Source organism: Podarcis erhardii, assembly GCF_964252035.2.
Source record: "Podarcis erhardii genome assembly, chromosome: 12".
Taxonomy (NCBI): Eukaryota; Metazoa; Chordata; class Lepidosauria; order Squamata; family Lacertidae; genus Podarcis; species Podarcis erhardii.
In genome coordinates, this window is record NC_138513.1 from 23,730,686 (window position 1) to 23,755,081 (window position 24,396).

Here is a 24,396-nt window from a genome sequence, read left to right on the forward strand (position 1 = left end):
CAGCCCCGAGGAGACGCGTCTGGGGCTGCCCTGGAGAAGAAGAGCGGGGCGAAGGAGGCGGCGGGAACGCGGCGCGTGGAAGCGAATCATGGGCGAGCGGAGAGAGCGAGACTGGGCCATGGAAGAAGCGCCGCGCAGCCTTGTCGCCAGGAGGCGGGGGGCGGGAGGCCAAGAGTTCGGCGGGGAGGTGCTGGTTTCCCGCCCTTTCTGCGAGGCCGAGGTGGGTCTAAGGGCCTCCAGGTTTCGCTGGACTTCAGCTCCCTTCAGTCCCACCCAGCCTGGTTGCTGGTCAGAGATGATGAACTACAGGCTCCCCATCCCTGATTTATGTATGTCTTTTTATTCCACCCTTCCTCCAAGGCTGTGGTTTCCAAACTTAGGTTCATAAAAAGACTGCCTTATACAGTGCTACCTCGGGTTAAGAATTTAATTTGTTCTGGAGGCCCGTTCTTAACCTGAAACCGTTCTGAACCTGAGGTACCACTTTAGCTAATGGAGCCTCCCACTGCCGCCACACGATTTCTGTTTTCATCCTGAAGCAAAGTTCTTAACCTGAGGTACTATTTATGGGTTAGCAGAGTCTGTAACCTGAAGCGTATGTAAACTGAAGCATCTTTAACCCGAGGTACCACTGTACTGAGTCAGACCATTGGTCCACATTAAGGTAAAAGGTAAAAGATCCCTGGATGGTGAAGTCCAGTCAAAGGCGACTATGGGGTGCAGCGCTCATCTCGCTTTCAGGCCGACAGAGCCGGCGTTTGTCCACAGACAGCTTTCCGGGTGATGTGGCCAGCATGACTAAACCGCTTCTGGCACAACAGAGCACCATGATGGAAGACAGAGCGCACAGAAACACTGTTTACCTTCCCACCAGAGCGGTACCTATTTATCTACTCATGCTGGTAGGCTTTCAAACTGCTAGGTTGGCAGAAGCTGGGACAGAGCAATGGGAGCTCACTCCATCACGGGATTCGAACCATTGACCTTCCGATCAGCAAGCCCAAGAGGCTCAGTGGTTTAGACCACAGCGCCACCTGTGCCCCTGGTCCACATTAAGCTCAGTAGCATCTGCACAGATTCCAGGGTCTTAGGCAAAGAGTATCGCCCAGTCCTACCTGGAGCCATCTGTATGCGCCGTCACTGAGCTATGGACCTTAAACTCCGCACGCCATGGACCACTTGGTAAAATTGCCAAGGACCACATCATTGGTTGTAGCAATTGCAGTGCACGGCATTAGATGTCATATAATTTTTGTATTTCAGACTACAGTGCAATGCAATATAATGTGCTTCTCCACCCCGTTCAAGTCTCTTCCTCCCACTTGTCATGTGTGCTCCATCCTGGAGTGGCCAAATGCTCTTGCTTTTCACAGAGATGCGGACTGGGAACCATGCTGGCACATGGTGGCTTGCATCATCTCCTGCCACACTTACCCTTGCAATAACCTTGAAACAGGCAATCTTTTGCAATTGAGTCATGATTTAAACCCAGCTCTTCTGTAGTTAAACTATAAAACTCGCTCCCACAAGAAGCAGCGATGGCCGCCAACTTGCATGGCTTTAAAAGGGATTGGACAAATTAATGATGGATAAAGCTCTTGGTGACCACTAGCCACGTTGGCCATGCTCTGCCAATAATGTTTCTGAAGGCCAGTTGCTGGAAACTCTTGGAGGGGAGAGTGCTCTTGTGCTTAGGCTCGCAGGTTTCCCGCAGATATCCGTGTGGCCAGCATGAAGACAGGATTTTGGACTAAACGGGCCACTGGCCTGACCCAGGAGGCACTTGTTATGTTCTTCCCAGAGCCATCTTTCCCATTGGGCTTACTGGCGTGTTGCGCCAGGGCGCCGGCCTCTCAGGGGCACCCCAGTGAGTGGGGGAACTGCGCAGCTTTGCTGGCGCTGGCGGCCTCCCCTTTCCCTGCACGCCATATGGCTGGCGGGCGTGCAGCTTGCCTCCCAAGCCTCCACCTTCCCAAGCCTCCATCGGAGGAGAGCGATCCCCATAGAGGCTTAGGATGGAAGCTGTGCCCCGTCAAGCATATGGCTGGCGGGTGTGCAGCTTCCTTCCCAAGCCTCCGCAGGAGGAGAGCGATCCCTGCAGAGGCTAGGGAAAAGGTTGACAACTCTGGGAAACGGGGCGGGGCGGGGCACCGGAGGGATCTTTGCACCACAGTGCTGGATATGCTTAAGACAGCCCTGGTTCTTCCTGTTCTAAATCCCACACTCTTACTCATTTCACTTTATTGGTTATTTCTTCAGGCTGCAATTGGCAGATTGTAGTGAAATAGGAGCACAGTGTTTTGCTACATAAATTCTTAGGAGTGGAAAGTTCATAAACGTTCGTGACACCAATTTGCTGCATACACGGTTTCTCCAAAGAATCTTGGGAACTGGAGTTTACCCTTTCACAGAGCTACAATTCCCAGGTGTCTTTGAGGGGAAATCATGTGCTTTAGGTGTACAGTGGTACCTCAGGTTACATGCGCTTCAGGTTACAGACTCCGCTAACCCAGAAATAGTGCTTCAGGTTAGGAACTTTGCTTCAGTTTGAGAACAGAAATCGTGCTCCGGCGGCGCAGCAGCAGCAGAAGGCCCCATTAGCTAAAGTGGTACCTCAGGTTAAGAACAGTTTCAGGTTAAGTATGGACCTCCGGAACTAATTAAGTACTTAACTCGAGGTACCACTGTATGATATACTTTGCACTCACATCCTCAACATGTTAGGCAGTGTGTAGGGAGAAGTATTCAGTGATATTATGAACTTGCGGTCTAAATTGGTTTTCACGTCACCTGCTGCTTTGTGAAATCAAGGCCTTGGTAATTTTATTTCTACAAGGAAAGATACCTGGACTTTCAGAAAGACATCATATATACCAGGCATCCCCAAACTCGGCCCTCCAGATGTTTTAGGACTACAATTCGCATCATTCCTGACCACTGGTCCTGTTAGCTAGGGATCATAGAATCATAGAATAGAATCATAGAATCATAGAGTTGGAAGAGACCACAAGGGCCATCGAGTCCAACCCCCTGCCAAGCAGGAAACACCATCAGAGCACTCCTGACATATGGTTGTCAAGCCTCTGCTTAAAGACCTCCAAAGAAGGAGACTCCACCACACTCCTTGGCAGCAAATTCCACTGTCAAGCAGCTCTTACTGTCAGGAAGTTCTTCCTAATGTTTAGGTGGAATCTTCTTTCTTGTAGTTTGGAACCATTGCTCATGGTCCGCTTCTCTGGAGCAGCAGAAAACAACCTTTCTCCCTCCTCTATGTGACATCCTTTTATATATTTGAACATGGCTATCATATCACCCCTTAACCTCCTCTTCTCCAGGCTAAACATGCCCAGCTCCCTTAGCCGTTCCTCATCAGGCATCGTTTCCAGGCCTTTGACCATTTTGGTTGCCCTCCTCTGGACCCGTTCCAGTTTATCAGTGTCCTTCTTGAACTGTGGTGCCCAGAACTGGACACAGTACTCCAGGTGAGGTCTGACCAGAGCAGAATACAGTGGCACTATTACTTCCCTTGATCTAGATGCTATACTCCTATTGATGCAGCCCAGAATTGCATTGGCTTTTTTAGCTGCCGCGTCACACTGTTGGCTCATGTCAAGTTTGTGGTCAACCAAGACTCCTAGATCCTTTTCACATGTACTGCTCTCAAGCCAGGTGTCACCCATCTTGTATTTGTGCCTCTCATTTTTTTTTGCCCAAGTGCAATACTTTACATTTCTCCCTGTTAAAATTCATCTTGTTTGTTTTGGCCCAGTTCTCTAATCTGTCAAGGTCGTTTTGAAGTGTGATCCTGTCCTCGGGGGTGTTAGCCACCCCTCCCAGTTTTGGTGTCATCTGCAAATTTGATCAGGATGACCTTGAGTCCATCATCCAAGTCGTTGATAAAGATGTTGAATAAGACCGGGCCCAAGACAGAACCCTGTGGCACCCCACTAGTCACTCTTCTCCAGGATGAAGAGGAACCATTGATGAGCACCCTTTGGGTTCGGTCAGTCAGCCAGTTACAAATCCACTGAGTGGTAGCATAGTCAAGACCGCATTTTACCAGCTTCTTTACAAGAATATCATGGGGCACCTTGTCAAATGCCTTGCTGAAATCAAGGTAGGCTACATCCACTGTGTTCCCTTCATCTACCAGGCTTGTAATTCTGTCAAAAAATGAGATCAGGTTAGTCTGACATGACTTATTTTTCAGAAATCCATGCTGACTATTGGTGATCACAGCATTCCTTTCTAGGTGCTCACAGACTGTTTGCTTAATGATCTGCTCCAGAATCTTCCCTGGTATTGATGTCAGACTGACTGGGCGGTAATTATTTGGGTCCTCTCTTTCCCCCTTTTTGAAAATAGAGACAACATTTGCCCTCCTCCAGTCTGCCGGGACTTCGCCTGTTCTCCAGGAATTCTCAAAGATGGCCAGTGGTTCTGAGATTACATCTGCCAGTTCTTTTAATACTCTTGGATGCAGTTCATCTGGCCCTGGACACTTGAATACATCTAAACTAGCCAAGTATTCTTGTACTATCTCCTTAGTTATTCTGGGCTGTGTTTCCTCTGCTGAATCATTTGCTCCAAATTCTTCAGGTCAGGCATTGTTTTCTTTATCGGAGAAGACTGAGGCAAAGAAGGCATTGAGGAGTTCAGCCCTTTCTGTGTCCCCTGTTTGCATTTCACCATCTTCTCCTCTGAGTGACCCCACTGTTTCTTTGTTCTTCCTTTTGCTACGAACATACCCATAAAAGCCTTTTTTGTTGCTTTTAACCTCTCTAGCAAGCCTGAGTTCATTCTGTGCTTTAGCTTTTCCGACTTTGTGTCTACACGTGCTGGCTATTTGTTTGAATTCCTCTTTGGTGGTTTTCCCCCTTTTCCATTTTTTGTACACATCCTTTTTAAATCTTAACTCAGTTAAAAGTTCTTTAGATAGCCACCCTGGCTTCTTTAGGCACCTTCCATGTTTCCGTCTCATTGGTATTGCCTGAAGTTGTGCTTTTACTATCTCCCTCTTAACAAACTCCCAGCCATCATGAACTCCCTTTCCTTTTAATATTACTGTCCATGGGATCTCACCCAGCACTTCCCTAAGTTTTATGAAGTCGGCTTTCTTAAAGTCAAGAAATTGAGTCCTAGTATGCTTGGCTGCTCCTTTCCGCTGTATAGTAAACTTCAGAAGAGCATGATCACTCGCGCCTAATGATCCTTCCACTTCTACCCCACTAACCAGGTCATCAACATTGGTTAGGACCAGATCTGAAATGGCTGTTCCTCTTGTTGCTTCTCCCACTTTATGGACAATGAAGTTGTCTGCAAGGCCAGTGAGGAATCTGTTTGACTTTATGCTCTTGGCTGAGTTTGACATCCAACAAATATCCAGGTAATTGAAGTCCCCCATTACTACTATCTCCCTTCCTTTTGCATGCTTGGCCATCTGTTCCAGGACTGCATCATCTATGTCCTCCGTTTGGCTTGGGGATCATGGGAGTTGTAGTCCCAAAACATCTGGAGGGCTGAGTTTGGGGATGCCTGATATATACTAATAGTGAGCGTATTCTACAAGTGCCTACCCTTAGTGTAGCTAAAATGGTACTATCCATACACAAGGGAGAAGTGTCAGGAGGCTCGAGGTGGGGCGACCCATGATTTTCTGGTGTGCAAAAAGATATTTCGTGAGGGGAATGAAGGGAGCTAAAAATCCCCAAACAGCTCAGTGAGCAATAAGCATGCTCAGTGGGCACAGAATACTGCTTGACTCTTCTGCAGGGAGTGAAGGAATGGAATGGAATAGCATAGCCCATGAAAGGGCATGGCTGGCTGACTAGAAGCAGTCCACACTGCAATATTTCGTTGCAGGTCCCCAAACTTGAACTAAACCTCACCCTTTATTCCAGAACTCTGTTGCAGCTCGTGTTGTTAAGTGGTCCAGAAGCCTGGTCAGGACTGCTTCTGTTTCCTTAACAGGATTTTGATTTGACAAAACTAGGAGATGGAGCTTTCTATGCCATTAGTCCTACCATGCACAAGTCAGAGGTTCTTACCCCTGCATCTCCCCATCCAGATAAGCAAGAGGCATTTGTACAGTTCAGGGACGCATTCCAGCCAGATTTGCATCTCCTGAGCAAGACTAATGCTCTGCATTAATATATAGGAGATCAGATTTTTAAATGTTGTGAAGTTAAACAAATATTAAAGTACACCTGTTGTTTCTACTGCAATCTGGAAAATATGGTGGTTTTGTTTGGGGCGTTTTTTTGTGATGGGTTGTATTTTAATCCCTGTTTGAAATCTTTCTTTTCATTTAAACTGCAAGAATGATATATCACCTCGGATCAGTGATCACATTGTTGTCATTTCAGGTGGCTCTAAGGTTTGGATGTGTGCCGCCATGACCTTACCATGGCATTGTTGAGACGTTCAGCCCCACCCCTATGCTTTCTCCTGAGACCCCATCTCTACACAAACAGCACTGCCCAGACTTAGTCGTGAATTTCATTGGTATAGAATGCCATGATTTTCTATTTATATCGCATGGCACTTCATTCTCTCCTCTGCCTTTTGATTTTTAAACCCCACCCACCCTGCCAAACAAGGAAGTGCCAGGATCATGCTGTAAATTTCAGTGACAAATCTACAAGCCGTGTGACCATTTCTCTGGCTGTTCAGTCATGCTATGAACAGGCTATCCAGACTCTAGCAAAATGCTGAGCTAATAAATCCCTGGGTTTTTATGGTGCATATATAGTCTGCAGACATGGCTTTTGGTGCCACAGCTAAAGCAGCACCCCATTCTACCAAGGTAGAATACGCTCAGACTGTATTGTATGAATCAGACTGTACTTTGCATTTTATTACCATTTGACTCCACTGTTGACATTCCCTGCACACACACCTTTTTGGGTCAGAGGGAGAAGACTGGGAAGAGGAGGGGTCGGAAGCTGAAGAGGTATTTAGTGAGCTGCCAGAGTCCATGGCAGAGAGAAGTGCAGAAGCTGAAGCTGGCAAGTGAGAGGAGTGGCCAAGAGGCACAGAAGAGTCTGGTGAAGAGTCACTGGTGTCTCTTCTGCTGTGTGAAAAGCTCCCCTCCCCCCATCTCCCAGAACCAGAAGAGGGCTGAAACAGGCAGAGCAGTGACAGACTTCATGGAAGCATAGCCTCAGATTGCTTGAAAACACCCCTGTGGAGAGGAAGGGACTTAGATGGTTGTGGGAAGGCAGGGACTTTCAGTCTTGGCAACTGATTCATGCGGTAAGACCTACCAGGGATGAGCTGCTGTGTTCATTTGGTCTGACACTAAGACAAGCTTATAAAGAATTAACTCCTACTTTCAACAGTGTGATTTACTGCCGGCTCACTCTTTGACATCCACCAAACCTACAATAACTTGTTTAGTCTTTAAGGAGCCCCTAGACGTGGTTATCTTTTGCCACATACATAAAATATGTGTATTTTACAGAACCTTTTATCAATTTTTAGTCAAAACACTATTTTCCCCCAGCCCTCTTATATTTAGGATTGTGGTGCTCACTGTGTTCTTTACATTGTTGTTGGTTTATTTTTAATGGGACACAAAATCCTGATTGTAAGGAGTTGTTGCAAAACTGTCAATGTTACCAACAGTTCAGGTAACCTTTCTTTATTCTTCTACTCAACCTAGAGACCAACTATTTGGTGGAAAGATGCTCAATGACTATGAACAAAGGGAGGAAAATCTCTTCACAATGCGAAGCCAAGAGGGCAATGAGAAAATTACATCTGTATTTCCACAGAAGACCCTGAAAATGCAGTGACTCATCACTATGGCAACTGAGCCTAAAACATCCCCTCCTGCCCCCCCCCCCCCCCCGGAAAGCTGTTTGAAGTATATGAGTGTGTGAAGGAACATCATCTTTATGGTGGCTTTTTGATATTCAAAGGGAAACTCAGGTAAGAATCAGAAGATGAGCCAGAGAAATGCAATTTCTTCAGGTAGCTGTGATTGGTCTTTAGAGGTTTTGTTATTATTTACAGTCCTTCACCTTACCTTGGTGGTTGGATATCTTTTTTTAACGCGCTATATATCCATCATTTACAAGAGAGCAAACACAACCTCTGACCACAATTCTAGTTTAACTACATGTTAAAATTCCTTTTACTGAGTATAAGATTTGCTCATGTGTTGGATCTGAGAACAGATAATCCTCTCATACAATATTGACTAAGAAATGTTTGTCCACATTTAAGTTGCTATTTTTTTAGCATGTGGTATTAAAAAAACTATCACCAGTGGGTGGCGTTTGGCTAAGTCTGGCTTAAAATGAAGCTAGGCCACTTTTCCCCCTCAACTCGGATTGAAGCTGGGGTGGGGAACTCATAAAAATGAGGACTTTTTATTTTTCTTTAAAAAATGCTAACTGATGTGGAAATGTGGAGAATTGAATTTAAGATTGGAAAAAAGTAAGAAGCTCAGAAAAATTGAAATTGACAGATTCAGATTCCTGCTTTGCAGGAGATTTGACTAGATGACTGAGATATACTCGGAGTCGAGTGTGAATTTCATGCTCTTTATTCAGCTCATAGTAGCAATGAATGAAACTTTCCCTAAAACGTCTAGCTATATATACATTATGTACACAATTTACACAATTGGCTAATTCCAGGCTGCTCCTGTAGGCCAATCAGGTTGTGGATTCACCTCCTCCAGAAGCCTGATTGGCTGCTCCTGCAGGCCAATCAGGTCGCTGATTCACTTCCACTTGGAGCTGGATTAGGTGGTTCCTGCGGACCAATCAGACTGCTGCATTCTAGATCCTATTGTTCTAGGATTCAGCTCAGTACATAACAATGACCCTCATGGTCCCTTCCAACTCTCCGATTCTATGATTTCCATTTCCGCTGTTTAGTTAAGCCTTTAAGAAATACAACTCTGTACCAAACTGTGCTTCAAAAATGGAATTGCTGTAAACTCTGCATCACACACACACACACACACACACACACACACACACACACCATTTCTACATAACCTCAGAGGGATCAAAAGCTACTGGCTTGATTTTTCAAAAATGCTGCATGGATGGGCCCAAGCAGTAGCATTAACAAGCCTAGACCAGTTGCTAGAAACTGCATAGCTTGGCACTTGGAGGGGGCTCCGTGAGGGTTAATAATAGTTTAGAGAACATTATTCCCATTGCTTTATTCTCATTGGGTGCCAGCCTGGTCAGGACAGAGTAAGTGGATCTACATCCATGACTCCTGCTCACATTTTCATATGCAGTGAAGGTGCCTTCCTGTTCATAACGTTCTGTGACCAGAATACCACAGGGCTAGGGATTTTGCAGATGGGGCAGCTGCGCTGCAATCTTAATACACACTTACCTGAGAGCAAGCACCACTGAATGGGATTTACTTCTGAGTAGACACACCTAGGATTGTGTTGCTGGTCCTCCAAATCATGATTTAGATAGGCAGCAGTAGAAGACGTCCCATTTTAAAGAGGAATTTAGGTGTTTGTGTACATATGGGTTTTTAAAAAACAAGTTGATACAATATGTAAGTTTTTGCTCATAGTGTATCATAACTCTCTTCTGTATGTTCCCCGTGTAAATATCTCTGTGTGTGTGGATAGATAAGTAGATAAATAGTACTACTTTACTGTTTATATACAACTTCGCATATACAGTGGTACCTTGGTTCTCAAACTTAATCCATTCCATAAGTCCGTTCCAAAACCAAAGTGTTCCAAAACCAAGGCGTGCTTTCCCATAGAAAGTAATGCAAAATGGATTAATCTGTTCCAGACATTTAAAAACAACCCCTAAAACAGCAATTTAACATGAATTTTACTATCTAACAAGACCACAGATCCATAAAATGAAAGCAATAAACAAAGTACTGCAGTCACACAATCGATCTGAACGGGGTTCCACACAGTCACAAAAACAAAACAAAACAAAAAGACCTGAAAAAACAAAAACACAAAATAAACAGCAAAAACAGACAGACCTCAGCATAACACTCACATCGGAGCACGTTTGGCTTCCGAAAAAAGTTCGCACTTGCTTCCAGGTTTACAGTGTTTGGGTTCCAAGTTGTTTGAGAACCAAGGTACCACTGTATTACCTTGGTTAACCTTACCCCAACCCTGCAAGGCAGGCTAATATTGCAGGCTAAAAAAACTGAGGCTCCAGTGCAGAGGAGTTGAGTGTCAATAATCCTCAGTGGCAAAGCAAGACTTGTCAGGTTTCTAAGAATGAACATGCCTACTGCTTTTGTTGAGAAATGGTGCCAGCTTTAAGAACCTTCTTACATATTTGCAAAGGATAAAGTTTTGATGAATGAGTCAATAGTATGGACTAATCCTTTGAGCAGATTTCTCTATACCAGCATCATAGATCTGCCTGAGTTCCCCTTGACAGAATTCAGCATGTAGTGAGCAGTTGATATTTCCTTTATAAAAATAGAACAGGCAGGTCAGCATTACTTGGTGTTTAAAATTATCTTGGCTTTGCTACACCCTAGAGAAATTAGAACACCCTTTTATGCAGACTTATAAACATACGCATTTGGCCATTGAAAACAAACGGGAATATAATAACCCCCACGCAGAAAACATGACAGAAGCAATGACACGGGCCGAAATTGCTAAGCAACTGAAGAAAGATTTTTTGAAGGCTTTGCAGTCAAACGACTACAGAACTCTGGAGGAGTTTTTGAATCAGAAGCAGATAGATGTGGACACAGTGTTTGAAGTGGAAGATGAGAACCTGGTTCTGGCCTCCTACAAACAAGGTAAAAAGAAGAAGTGGTGACACCAGGATTTAAAGCTTGTGCAATTAAGGAAACAAATTGGCTATTTGTTGTTTAAGGGTGTTTGCACTTTGAAGGTATTGCTGCATTATCTAACCTTCTGGATCAGAGCTCACTTAACTGGTAAGATTGGTATAGAGTTCCCTTTTCAGGTTCAGGACTGCAGGCCAGTGCAGAGGAGGAAGACAGAAGAAACAGCGGGGGGCCAGAAATGTTATAAGGCAGGCCCCAAGTTATCGAGTGTACCAATGTATTTGCAGCAGGTGGCGCTGTGGTCTAAACCACAGAGCCTAGGGCTTGCTGATCGGAAGGTCAGCGGTTTGAATCTCCGCGATGACAGTATCCCGTTGCTCGGTCCCTGCTACTGCCAACCTAGCAGTTCGAATGCACGTCATGCAAATGTCGGCTCCCTCGGCCAGTAAAGTGAGATGAGCGCCACAACCCCAGAGTCGTTCGCGTCTGGACTTAACTGTCAGGAGTCCTTTACCTTTACCTTTTTGCACCCAGAGGTTAGAGCTGAGTAAGTCCAGTGCTTTTTTTTCTGGCAGTACTTAATGGTACGCAGTACCAGCACCCCCCCCCACTCTCAATCTTGTGATTTACTTACTGTAGCAACTTCATGGTGTGTACTGGCACTTTTTTTCCTAGAAAAAAAGAAGAACTGAGTAAGGACCGTGTTTTCAACATAGGCAGCACCCAGATATTTAACCCTTGAATGTAAATCATTGTTTTAACTGCCCACATATCTTTGCAATATATCTTAAATTAGAATTTAGATTAAATGCACTAGCTACATGCGAACAATCCAAGAGGCTGTTCCCTTCCCTCCCTTGTTTCTTTGCCCCCTGCATTAGTGGCTTGCTTTGGTTTGACAGGGCCCAAATCATCAGCAGATACGCGTCAGGGCACATTTAGGATAGCTTAGTCACAGAGTAAATTCTGGCAGGACTAGAAGGTGACGCTTGCAGGTTGGTGCACCCTGTGTGGCAGTCTGCACGAAGAGAAGAGGTTGCACCCACACTCTGAGACCTTAAAAGTATCTGTACACCACATTTGTAGGTGTATCAAATTTGCTCAGCCTCCTGCCCCAGTTTAACCCTCCAAGCCACTTTTTAAGCTCCCAAGCTTTCTAAGCTTTTAAGTATAGCAAAACATACTTCCTGCGTTTCTGTGCCAATAAAAAAGGGGAAAGAAGCAAAAGCAGTCCTGTCTACTGGTGAGAGAAAAAACAGGTTTCCAACAAGAACTGAACACTTGATAACAATCATTTTATTTATCATGTGGTAATCCGATTCAGCTATTATTTGATTATCAGAGCATGTGAAAGCTTTCTTCAGTTGTGTAGCTGAAAGGGAAACCTGACAATTACATAGTAGTTAAAGGGAAAAGCATGCAAGAAAGCAGTAGAATAATATCAGTCTTTAAAAATGTAACTTGGAGGCTGCAATCTTAACCATATCTACCAAGAAGTGAGTCCTCTTAAATTCAGTGGCGTTTCCTCTCAGGTTACTGAGGTTCAAATAGCAGCCTAACACCCTCCCCTTGAAGACCATAAGTTGCTTTTGAGGAAACATGGATAGGAATTCACTGCAAGTTGGACGTGCTGGAAGCTGGAGTCCATCCAAAAGCCACAGGTTACCTTTCCCAGATGTAAGACAACTGAAAACAAATCTTGATCTGCCTATACAAGTTTTGAATCTTCCTTCTGCGTAAAATGAGTGTCTGTGAGTAGGGATTCAAAGTGTCCCTTGCACGAGCAATAAACACTTTCGCTAACAGATGGGGGGTCCATTTTCTCTGTCCAGCCCCCAGTTCCATATCCTTCCCGTTCCAGAGAGTCATTCGGCCCCCAGCTTTTCATGGGGTACAAGGGATTGCAGCTGGGAGGGAAGCCTCCCTGTGCTAGCGGAAATCAATTCAAAGTTCTCTGGACTGGTTGCTATGGACAAAGGGGAATGCCACACTGTGGGGTCATCAGGACAGGACCTTGAGGCAGAAGCCTGTGGTCCCATTCATCAAACTGAGCAAGAGCCCTGCTCCCCAAATGCAGCAGGCCTGGATTACCACATTTTGAAGTGAAGTAATGCCCCATGCCACCTAAAGCAGGTGTGGCGAACTTGCAGCCCGGCAGATGTTGCTGAAGACAACCTGTGTTGTTATACCTGCATCATCCCTGGCTGTTGACCATGATCGCTAGGGCTGATGGGAATTCTACTTCAGCAACACTGAGAGGCCCAAAGGTTCATTTGAAAACATTTGCAGGATTGATTTAAAATATTTTGTTAGGTTATGATTTGATACCTGTTTATAAATATTAGAAGCAAGTCTTAAGTATAGAGATAAGGTAAACAGGGTGATTGAGAAATGCGAAGATAAAAGTGATTACATATGGAAGTCAGGGAGGGGATACGGGTGGAAGTCAAAATCTCAATTTGAGCAAAGATATATGTGATGAAGAAATATTATTTGGTTGTTATAAAGGAAAAAAGAAAATTTAATAAACATTATATTAAAAAATAAATAAAAAGAGAGAGGCGCAAAGGTTCCCCACACCTTACTTAAAGGGAGGGCACAAGGCCATTTAGTTTGTCCCTAAAGTTTCCCGACACTGCCAGACATTTTCAAATGAACTGGAATGTAAAGCAGCCATGATGTCAATCCACTCCTTGAATGTAAGGTGTGACGGTTGCAGTGTGGAATTCAGTTACATGGAAGTGTGAACCACACTGCCCCAGTCTGGGTACAATTGGAAGAAGGAGGAAGTTCTGGAATTTGAAGATTAGCTTATTGGCAGGAGAGAATGATGTTGAACCTATGGTGCGTATTAACATTCTGGGATGAAGCCATGCAGCTCTACTGGGATGAGGCCCAAGAGATTCAGTGGAGGAAGCGCAAGGAGAGGATAGGTATTTTCTCAGGGCTGTTCGTGTAGTTTAACACTTTTTAGTCTGCAGTTCCTTCAGACAGGTGGATTGTGGACCCTTCAAAGCAGAGACTTCTACCCTCCTTTCTCAACATATAAATATGCAAAAAATCCAGAAATAAGGAATGGTAAAAAAATTTAAATGAATAAAGAACCTCAACATTCATTAAGTTCAGAAACCTCATTGGGGCAATGCTGTCATGAAGCAGGGTGAAGTGGCCCAACATGCACTGGGCTGAGCAGGGTGATAGATGAACTTGATGCAGCAAGACTTCTTAGAGCAGGGAATGGGGGCAACTGTGCCCTTCCAGATATTGCTGGACTCCCATCACCCCAGGCAACAGGGCCACTGGTGAGGGATGATGGGAGTGGCAGTCCAGTGACATCATTCCTGGGCCTAGTAAGTGGGGAGGAGGAGGAGACACAATTTGGATTTTGCTTCAGGTAGCAAAGTGTCTTGGATCGGCAATGCATTTTGGTCAAGCAATCTTTTGCATGCAGGATGTGTGAATGAATCAAATCTCTACACCGGGAATGTTTTACTCCATCTGAAAGAAGGAATCTGACAAAAGTGCACAATTATTTATGAATGTTTAGTTAAAATGAATGGGGAGTTCTGTATTCGCAGAAGATACGTGTGTGCAGCTGAGCATGCATGCTTCTCTGTGCAAGGGTAAAATTCTATATATTAGAGACACAGATTAATTTAGGTTCAGTATCCCCCTGCCTACAGAAAGATGACCAGCATAAGGTCGGAAAAGGTATGCAAAAGTGTAATAGAAGAAGGGTGAAAGACCAAAGTTATATTATGTCAAAAGTAAATAATATGTTAAAGGTGTTTAAGTATAAGGAGGAAAGATTAGAGACATAATAGAAGGACTCTAATAATTAGAAATTAGTTTTGAAAGAGGGTAAGGATTTGCTGTATCTGATTGGGTAAAGAGGAACACAAAAAAGGGAGGCGTGAGGAAGTCAAGAAAGAAAGTTAATTAAGTATGAATTTAAAAGTTGGAGTTTTTATTTTTTTCTTTTGTTGGGTGGAATCTTACTTTTTTGTATTTTGTTTTTCTGATCTGTTTTATATGTATTTTTGATTATGTTTTGTTTTTCTTTATTTTTATGGTTATCATGTGTTTTTTCTTTTGTAAAAACCTAATAAACATATTTTAAAAAAAACAAAAAACAGAAAGATGACCAGCATAAGGTCACTCATCTAACCTGGAATGCGGCTGGGTGGTTTGCATCCATCAGAGATCCTTGTTATAAAGACTTCCTCTCTTATCATGACATCATAGTGATCCAGGAAACATGGACTGTGGATGAAATGCTATTCAATGGATTTCATTCATTCTCAATTAGGGCAGAACCAGGGGTAAAGCATGGAAGGGCAAAAGGGGCTTGGGGGTCCTAGTCTCCACTACTCTATGTGCCATTTCAAACCCTCCCCCCATTCAAGTCATATGTCTTGGCAATTTTAATCCTACCTACCAGAGGCCAATATTTCTGTTAACTGTTTACTGATTGGGAATGATGCTTTTGAACGGGTCATCATGTACTTACCTGCTTGTGCTTTTTTTTTTTTTTTTAACCAGGTTATTGGCTGCCTAGCTATAAACTGCAACATTCATGGGCCACTGGGCTACACTTATCTGTTTTGTACGGCCACCTGGAGAGCCTGAGGGTCCTGCTGAAGCACAAAGCGACAATCAACTGCCGGCCCAATGGCAAAGCAGCAATCCACATAGCATGCGAAGTGGGCAACCTGGATTGCATCAAGATACTTTGCAGCCACGGAGCGAAAACCAACTGCTATTCACTGAGCGGTCTCGCACCACTGCATTTCTGTACGACAAAGCTGTCCATCCCTTGCGCACAGCAGTTAATCTGGAGAGGTAAGTCCAATTGCAGGCCATCAGCGCTTGTAGCCCTTTGGAGTGCAGAGGAGAGAACAACATGGGTTAGCCCTCCACATGGTGGTGGTGGGGAAGTCATTACCACTAGAAAGCTAGCATGCCAGGGATGGATTTTGCTTTCTTTCTCCCTGATAAGTTAGCTGTCAAAATATAGGAGATTTCTACATAGCAGCCTATTCAAATAAAGCTGGGAGCCCTGCATGGGCAGCCAAAAATGGTATATTTCTTTGACATGGTTTTATGCACATTTTAATTCTTCCTAAAATATAGTGACACTTTGTCTTCAAATATCTAAAGACATACAGAAGAGAGGTAAGGCTTGAGCCCCTTTTGCATTATCCTTATAAAACACTATCCTTATAAAACACTATCATGGCATTCTCCCCTCCAAAAAATAAATTAAAAAATCCTGGGAACTTTCACTTGCTAAGGGTGCTGAGAATTGTTAGGAGTCCCTTGTTCCCTAAGATGTGCATTATTACATTTAGTAAAAGGCTATATTAACAGTGTCATGTTTATCCCACATGATGCCAATAACGTTGACAGCAGAACTAAGATTGCTGCCATGAGGAATTGTGGGAAAGTCCAAGGGGCTCCTTAAAATGCGTTGTGAGCTGAAATGCTACATTCTGAGTGTGACCTACTTTCAGTACGGAAAATACTTTGTAGAGCAAGTAGTCATCCTAAAGCAATATGGAACTACCTTGAAAGGAGAAATAACAACAACACTGGACTCTTCAGCTGCAAATGAAATGGAAGGGAACGTTTAAGTAAACCTTTACATTAGTGTCACTAGATTTTTTTAAAAAAATCTTAGTCAATGAATCATATATTTTTAGTTGCTTGATCGATATAAACTTGCAGTTTCACCAGTTCTGGTCTCCCTTCACTTCTTTGTTGTAGCCTTGTTGAGTTTTTAAGCATTGCTGCAAATGAAACTTCCAACTGCAAATGGAGAAAAACAATAGTTCTGAGACAAGAAACACACTTTTCTTTGTTCTTGAACTACTGGGATTTGCAACAAATTGTTGCAGTGTGGCTTGATTTTATTCAGCCGCTCCATTCCATTTCCCTGCAAAAGTCAGTCCACATCCCCTTGTCACTGAACAAGCTTAGTCTTCATTGGGCTATTTTGGGGTGCCCCCCCACCTACGGATCCTTCCTTATTCTGCATGGGTGCTACGTAAGCAACAACATTCTCCATCTGAACTTCAGAAATAGAGGACTGATGACTGCTGCCCAATTATTGGGGGGGGGGGGAGGGAACGCAGCTTTTAAGATGATTTAAAGTTTTTTTTAACAGATTAAAACCAGCTGTGCTTTAAATGCACAAATGGTGAAAAGCTGTTGTTTAGATTTTTAAAAAGCATGTGGAAACTTCTGCATGAAATCAGTAGGCGGCATATTTAAAAGAAAGAGAAACACTTCATATCAGGGAGGGTCAGTTTCTGTATTCTTGAGAGTTGTCCTGTTCTCCAAGTAGAGCAGTAGTTGTAGGACCAGGAAGTATGTGCTAGTGATGATGATGATGATGATGATGATAACATCTATACCACCCTTTATATGATAATCACAGGGCAGTTTACAACATAAAACAGCAAAATTATACTATTACCGCTACTATGTAGTAGTAGCAATAGTTAGATTTAGATAGCTGCTCATCAGTAAATATTCCCATGGCAGCAAACCATTGTTAAAGGACTGTTAATAATGACTAAAATCAACAATGAAAGTTCACAAGCTGGGCATAGCTGAGTTGGTAGAGTATGAGACTCACAGGGCCGTGGGTTCAAGCCCCATGTTGGGCAAACGATTCCTGCATCGCAGGGGGTTGGACTAGATGACCCTCATGGTCCCTCCCAACTCTACGATTCCATGACTTTATGATTCTAAGACACTCACACACCTTCCACTGCACCAGAGACAACATAAAAAAACTCACTGACACATGGGGTGCATATACTGATTGTCCACTAGATGGGGATGTTGTTTCAAGTGAAATATATATATGTGGAGACTTAAGCAAGCCTCAGAAGGTTGCTTTGAGTTTGACAAGATTTCTAGACAATAACATGCAGTCCATGACTGTGCATGTGGCATCTAGCTGTGTATATGCAGCAAAAGATGTACAGGTGTGATTGCAGCACATGAAAACTTATATCTGGGCCTGGCTACTTGATATTTACAGGTGCTTTTACATGTAAAAGACTTGAGCAGGGTGACCATGTGTCATTTATTGGAAGGGCTGCCCTGGTCCAAGTCAGGTTTAAAGATAATGAACCCCAAAGTGGGGGAGTGGGAGGGGCTCTGAAGTTGCCCATCAACAGGTAGCAGCGTCTGGACAACAGTCAGAGAGAAAAAAATCAGTCTTTCCCATTATGGTGAGATGCATTTCTGTCTAAATTACACTAATCATTCCTAAATTTGCATCTATATGTATACATTAACATTGGCCTAGGGTAGAGTGTATGTATTAACATATAATGCTTAGCATATGTGGATATTCTTTTTATCTCAGTTGGCATCTGTATTGGATTTGAAACTGGTGTTTTTAAAAAGATAATTGTTTTTAACCGGGTTTTGGTTTTTTACACATGCAACTGCTTTACATACATTTTTATTGCATCGTAAAATTGCCTCAAGTTGTATCACTGAAGGAGATTGATAAATTAAATCAATAAATAATATGGAGATTTTATGCAAACAGGTGTCCTCTTTTTTTCCTGGAGAGTGGACAGGCAAGCAGGTAGATGCAGTCCCTCTTTTGGAGTGATACGTTATATGGCTCCATTCTAGACCAGAATCACAAATTTGCCAAACCCATCTTTCCAACTTCCTCAGTTAGTGATGGTGGGGGTGGGAAGGCATTCAAACACACAATCTTCCTCATTTGTTTTGAGACAGACAATCCTAATAACACAACATAAAGGGGGGGGGGATATTTCTAATTGTGTCTTTATGTAGGAATTGATTTATCCATTTTAATCAACTAAAAAGGTTCCTGCAGTTAATTAGGTGCACAGTTAAACAAATAATAATAATCCATGCACGTACTCATAGAAAAACTGTAGATTGCAAGCCCCATCATAAAAGAGGTATATTTTAAATCTTTTCTGTCAGAAAGCAAGGAATGCCTTGCCCAAGATTATCCCTGCTTGCAACACATGGCTGCATCATCTAAAATCAGGGGAAGTATGTTTCTTGCATTTCAACAAATGCAAATACATGCAAATGAAACTAGCTGATTAATTAATTGACTAAAACTCATGCAATTAATTAACATTTCTGTAGTCAGGTGGCAGTCATGGGGGGGGGGGAACATTTGCCCCAGTAAAATTGCTGTTATTTATTTCATACAGCTCAGCAAGTATATACCATATTTTTCTGTGTATAAGACTAGGTTTCCCCCCAAAAAATAATGTCCAAAATTTGGGGGTGTCTTATACACGGGGGCCATCTCCACCCCCATATTCTTAAATGGAGTCCCCTAAAATAGGGGCCATCTTATACACGGGGGCGTCTTATAGATGGAAAAATATGGTATGTGTCTTTAACGTGGAAAAAGAAAACCTCTTTCCAATGTTCTCTCTCTCTTTTCCTTCAAACAGGCGCAGACGTGAATATAAGGACTAACAACCAAGAGGAGGAAACTCCCCTCCACACAGTTGCTCGTTATGGTATCCCTGAAATGGTGGGCTTCTATGTAGAACAAGGAGCTGCGGTTGACTGTCGAAATGCCCACAGAGAAACGCCTCTGGCCTGTGCGGTCTATTGGGCCCTCAATGGCAAGGAACAGACATACAGCGCAGATCACCACCTGATCTGTAGGATGCTGATCGACTATAACGCCGACGTCAATTCACGGGACGAGGACTTCCGAACGCCTCTCCACAAGGCTGCTTGGAACTGTGACCGCGTTCTCTTGGACATGTTGCTTGAGGCAGGAGCTGAGGCCAACTTCATGGACGACAACGGATGCGGCCCTTTGCAATACGTCCTGAAAGTGACAGGTGTGCGGCCGAGTGCCCAGCCAGAATTCTGCTTCCAGCTGCTTCTCAATTATGGAGCTGCCAGGATATATCCTCCACAATTCCATAAGGTGAAAGCTTGTGTCTGCATATTACATATATATGCATCTGTTTGGATCAGAGATGAGAAACTGCGTGAATGGAAGTTTGTGGTCTTCCGCCTTTCAGATAGATTGTAAACATGTCCTAATTCAGTTTGGGGCATTCATTGGTTTCTCAACATCAGGCCTTGCAGGTGCCTTTAATGTTTTGCAAAAATGCTCTTGCATGTCTTTTGCAAGGCTTTCCGCCATCTGGGTCTTGTAAAGCCCAGATCACAGGTCAATGCTTTTCCTTTCTAAATTTGATTACAGGCTGTTCTCTTTCTTTCTTTCTTTCTTTCTTTCTTTCTTTCTTTCTTTCTTTCTTATTAATCTCCATGCTAGAAAAAAGCTGAAGGAATTGCTTTTATATAGTTTTACCTTGAATGCAGGCACGGGGAAGCTGTGACAGATGGGGGTTAACATGAGAATTTTTTAAAAAAATCATTCTTCATGAAATGCATGCAGGTAATTCTAACATGATGAGATGAGCGCCTCTAAAACATCTGTTTAATACGGATAGAGTTAGGATGTCAAAGTTCCAACCACTGCATATACTTTAATGGAAGAAATAGTATGCCCCACGTCACTTCTTCCAGCGCTGCCCTCCTAAACTACTCTGCAAAAGATGTCTTGAGGACTGTAGGCAGCAGTTGTTTTCTTATGGAAAGTAATTATTCCTCGCACGTGGTGAAAAATTCTTTGGTGCTTCTTGTTTTTTAACTGCTAGCTTCCTTTGCCACCCTGGATCTGGCTTCAAGTTAATAACCATCCATTCATCTGCAAAAGCATAGAATTGTAGCATTGGAAGGGACCCAGAGGGTCATCTGGTCCAACCCGCTGCAATGCAGAAATCTCAGCACACAGCAATAGAACAGAACCTCAAGCCTGGAAGCCAAATGTGAATCACTTATCTGGTCCAAGGCACTCTTGCCAGAATATACCCCCTTCCTTCGCTGGTTCCCTTAAGCTTAGAATTGTTCCCCACCCCTGCCATAGAACTTTTCTTCACAACCATGAAGACTAGAAGTTTAAAAAGCAAAAAAAGAAAAGAAAGAAAGCTGAATTTCCTTAAGATGCTGAATTTTCACACCAGTATACTGTAGTTACATGGCAATCTGTGGGTGGATGGAATTGGCACAGCCTTAGAATAACACCCACTGTATGCCTCTAGGTGTATTAGTCTGTTACAGCAAAACTAGGCAGAAGCAAACGATGATTATTTCAAGGTGTTGAGTATAGCTGGGACTGATTCTTGTAGGAATTTCCAATTAACAGGGTGGTATTCAGTGCTAATCCTACTCAGAGTGGAATAATTGAAGACAGCAGACATGACTAAGGATTGCAGTCAACAAAGCCCTGCACAGAATAGACCTATGGAAATCAATGAACCTGCATTAGTAATAATTATTAACTCCAACAGGCCAATAACATTGAATGCCACCCCAGCTTGGGTTCATTAATTTAGCAAGTCTATTCTGAATAGGACTTAGTTGACTATTCTTACTTCTCTGTACTGGAGAAGAGAAGGAAAGTGATATTGCTCAGTGAAGAAGAAGGGCAAAAAGAAGAAGGGGGGGGGAAACAGTTTGTGGAGATCAGCAAAATCCAAATAGGTGGTGTCTGTTTCTCTTAGCAGGTTTTGCAGGCCTGTTGCTCTTATCCCAGAGCAGTTGAGGTTATTGTGAATACATATGAACACATCAAGTCCACAGCAAAATGGAGAGCAGCTATACCTGATGATGTCTTTGAGGTAAACACAATGATTTCTTGAGTTGCTGATTAAAAAAACACACAGGTAACATCTGTGTATTAATACTTTAATCTGGTTCTATGTGAAAGAGAACGTTTAGTAGGAAATGAAAGTTGGAGAACTCTGGTTAGTCAGGGATCACCAGCAACATCTGAAGGACAGCCCCTTGGCTGCCTCTGGTTTAAACTGTAGTTATTGAACAAGCCTGGATCATAATATGCAGTTGATCCTATTCAGTTTCATGTCCAAAAAAGGCTATTTCATTGAGTGACAGCTTCAGAACATTGCTCTGACTTGGCCAGCTCTGTCCTGCTCAGTTAGGAGACATCAAATTGCATGGGAGGAATGTGATATCTAGAGAAATTTTCAATTGTTCTTTTAGCCGAAGTTACGCGGGGGGGGGGGGGGCTGGGTGCATAGAAAGATACAGTCTCACTTATTAGGTTATTAGGCCGCTATTCAGATAGGTCAGAGCTGGCCCTACCATTGGACATAGTAAGGCACCTGCCTTAAGGTAGCAGATACTGGGGAATGGCGGCAATGTGGACGTGTTGGAGACCAGAAATATTTGTGCCTGCTGCCCTTAAGTGTGGTGGAGGGTTCTGCCATGTCTCCAGTGCTGAAATAAAACTGAACCGCCAGTCCAAATGGAATGGGGAGGTGGGTGTGGGTGTCTTGACTCAGGCGGCAAAATGTCTTGTACAAGCCCTAAACAGAATAATGGCAAGAGACTGCATTGAGCACAGAGAAGGTAATGACACATCTTCTCCATATTTTTCCTGGAAAGAGATTTTCCATAGAGAGAAAGGTATTGACCACATTATTTATGCATTATTTTGCTTTTGCAGATGTATAACGAATTCTACGAATCTCTGTTTGAGGTGTGTGATAACACACCAAGATCGCTCAAGCATCTAGCCAGATGTGCTATTCGAAGAATATTGTTCGATCGATGCCACAAAGGAATCCCTTTACTTTTCATTCCAGCGACACTGAAGAATTATTTGCTCTTAGAACCAGAAGGAATATTGTACTGAGTTTGTCCAGCAGCCCAATTCTGTAAAACTGGGGTTCACTTGCATGGTAGAAGTTATAATCCAAGGGTTCCGTGATATCACCCAGAACAAAAGGTCATGGTCAATTTGTATGCAAAGACTTATTTTACATCTGTGGATTACACTAAGTTCTTGAATTTGCTGCAGCTTGAACGCAAGCCTATTTCATAATCCATTTCACTCCCAGCTTGTGTCAAAAAGAATATACATGGAACTCTGGAAAAGAATTAGCTCAGCTTTTCCATCTGCTTTCAAAACTAAATAATGACTGAGCTATGCATATCAGTGCTTTGAAAAGACTAGCTTTCAGTGACCCATACAAAACAAATATCATAAAGACTTATGCGCTAAATTAAAAGACCATGTTTTTATTTGAACCTTTAGAATTCGATATACTAATAAACAACCACATTCTCTGAGTGGATCCTGGTTTGGCCCCAAACAGCATCATTCATGTCAGGGATGATGGGAGATGTAGTCCAGAAAGAGCTGGGGACTCAAGTTTGAGAAACACTTGCCTTAGGAGATGGATGCTTACATGTTTATAAATGTGCACCAACACTTTCTGGAAGAGATTATGCAATCCAATGACCATTCTAGCAGGAGGTTGGCATGTGTTAAACCGAAAGGCTGCTTCACATGTTACAGATTGGTGGAGTCATTTTGTCTGCAACAAGCAGAGGGAAAACTACTTTAAAAAAGAAAAAAGCAAGGGTGTTTGTGTTGATGAGAGAGAAAACAAGGCCTGCCACAGTTCCCCCATGGCGTGTACATGCAATAAAGAGGGCCAGTCTTCCTATCATGGGGCTCCCTGCAAAAAAACAACTGGTAAGTAGCGTGCAATGTCTTCAATTAGTCCATAATGGCTAAACCTGCTCTAAAACAAGGAGATTAAAGGAAAGGAGCCTGTCAGGGAGATGGGTCTCCTGCTGGGAACAGGACAAAGGTGGGGAGGAGTCATATTTAAAATCTGAATGTATAATTCTATACTTTGATATTGACAGACTGCATTTTGGAAACAGGAGAACAAAAAGGCGATTTGGATCTGTCACTGTAGCTGACACTTCCATGCTGTGAAGGAAGAAAAAAAACTTGTCACTGCTGTCCCTAAATGCCCTCCCACTTTTGTCGCCACCCTCCTCTCTCTCTCTCTCTCTTTTTTTTAATTCTATGGGCATCTAGCCTTACTTCAAAGTTTTGTTCTAAGCAGGTGCTAGATTATACCCATTGTGGCGCCTGACAGGGAGCCCAGCAGGATCTCACTGATTATAGTGGTAAGAATTTGCAAGCTGTTCAATATCAGAGCAAAACTGGCTTGTGCCCTTTCATTGCCGCTCTTCATTTGTGGTGAAAGGCCAGGAGGAAATAAAACCCTGCGGCTTTTGTTGTTGTTGTTGCTGCTGCTGCTCCAGATGAGCTTCACTGGCCTGTCTTGATTTGTCAGCTCACACAAGCTCGAGAGAACTGACCAAAAACATGGGACACACAAAATATGGATTAGGTGATGTGACAGTTGCGCATGCAGATGCATAGAAAGGCTTGCAGAAGTCTCTGCTCCCTGGCATTTTGCTGTGGCACACTTGCAATTTTTGTCACACTCTTGCAGAATAATAAAAAAAAATAGCTGCCTTTCCAAAGCCTACAGGACCGTCTCACAACCAGGAATAAATATATTGCCCTAGGGGAAATCCTATTGAGATTGAAAGTTTGCAGAAATGTTAAATCAACTGAAATCTTACACTGTTAGCGTAAGATTCAATTGGCAGTCCAGATTCAATCATCTTCATTCATAGAGTGGTAGGGGACGTTCTTTGCCTTGGGCAGTAAGAGATCTTGACCCAGCCCAGAGT

At 43.3% G+C, this 24,396-nt stretch overlaps 1 protein-coding gene and 1 long non-coding RNA gene across 6 annotated transcripts; one reads left to right on the forward strand and one right to left on the reverse strand.

The window, feature by feature from the left end:
• Nucleotides 1-33: 33 nt before the first annotated feature.
• Nucleotides 34-22,965, forward strand: ASB4 (ankyrin repeat and SOCS box containing 4). 5 transcript variants are annotated; one of them, XM_081882277.1, is made up of 7 exons: nucleotides 34-220; nucleotides 7,664-7,932; nucleotides 10,594-10,776; nucleotides 15,310-15,609; nucleotides 19,239-19,729; nucleotides 21,375-21,491; nucleotides 22,340-22,965. In XM_081882277.1, the coding sequence occupies exons 3-7, from the start codon at nucleotides 10,599-10,601 to the stop codon at nucleotides 22,526-22,528; spliced, it is 1,275 nt and encodes a 424-aa protein (XP_081738403.1). In that variant the 5' UTR covers nucleotides 34-220; nucleotides 7,664-7,932; nucleotides 10,594-10,598; the 3' UTR covers nucleotides 22,529-22,965. The 5 variants fall into 5 exon arrangements, with proteins under 5 accessions (XP_081738403.1, XP_081738404.1, XP_081738401.1 ...); XM_081882278.1 differs by lacking the exon at nucleotides 34-220 and adding an exon at nucleotides 6,890-7,254; XM_081882275.1 differs by lacking the exons at nucleotides 34-220; nucleotides 7,664-7,932 and having other exon boundaries at nucleotides 10,048-10,776.
• On the reverse strand, nucleotides 10,627-13,599 carry LOC309325758. The gene is made up of 3 exons (XR_014149968.1): nucleotides 13,348-13,599; nucleotides 11,402-11,438; nucleotides 10,627-10,765 (listed from the first exon to the last, which is right to left on the reverse strand). It is a non-coding gene; the product is annotated as an uncharacterized lncRNA (long non-coding RNA).
• Nucleotides 22,966-24,396: the final 1,431 nt, after the last annotated feature.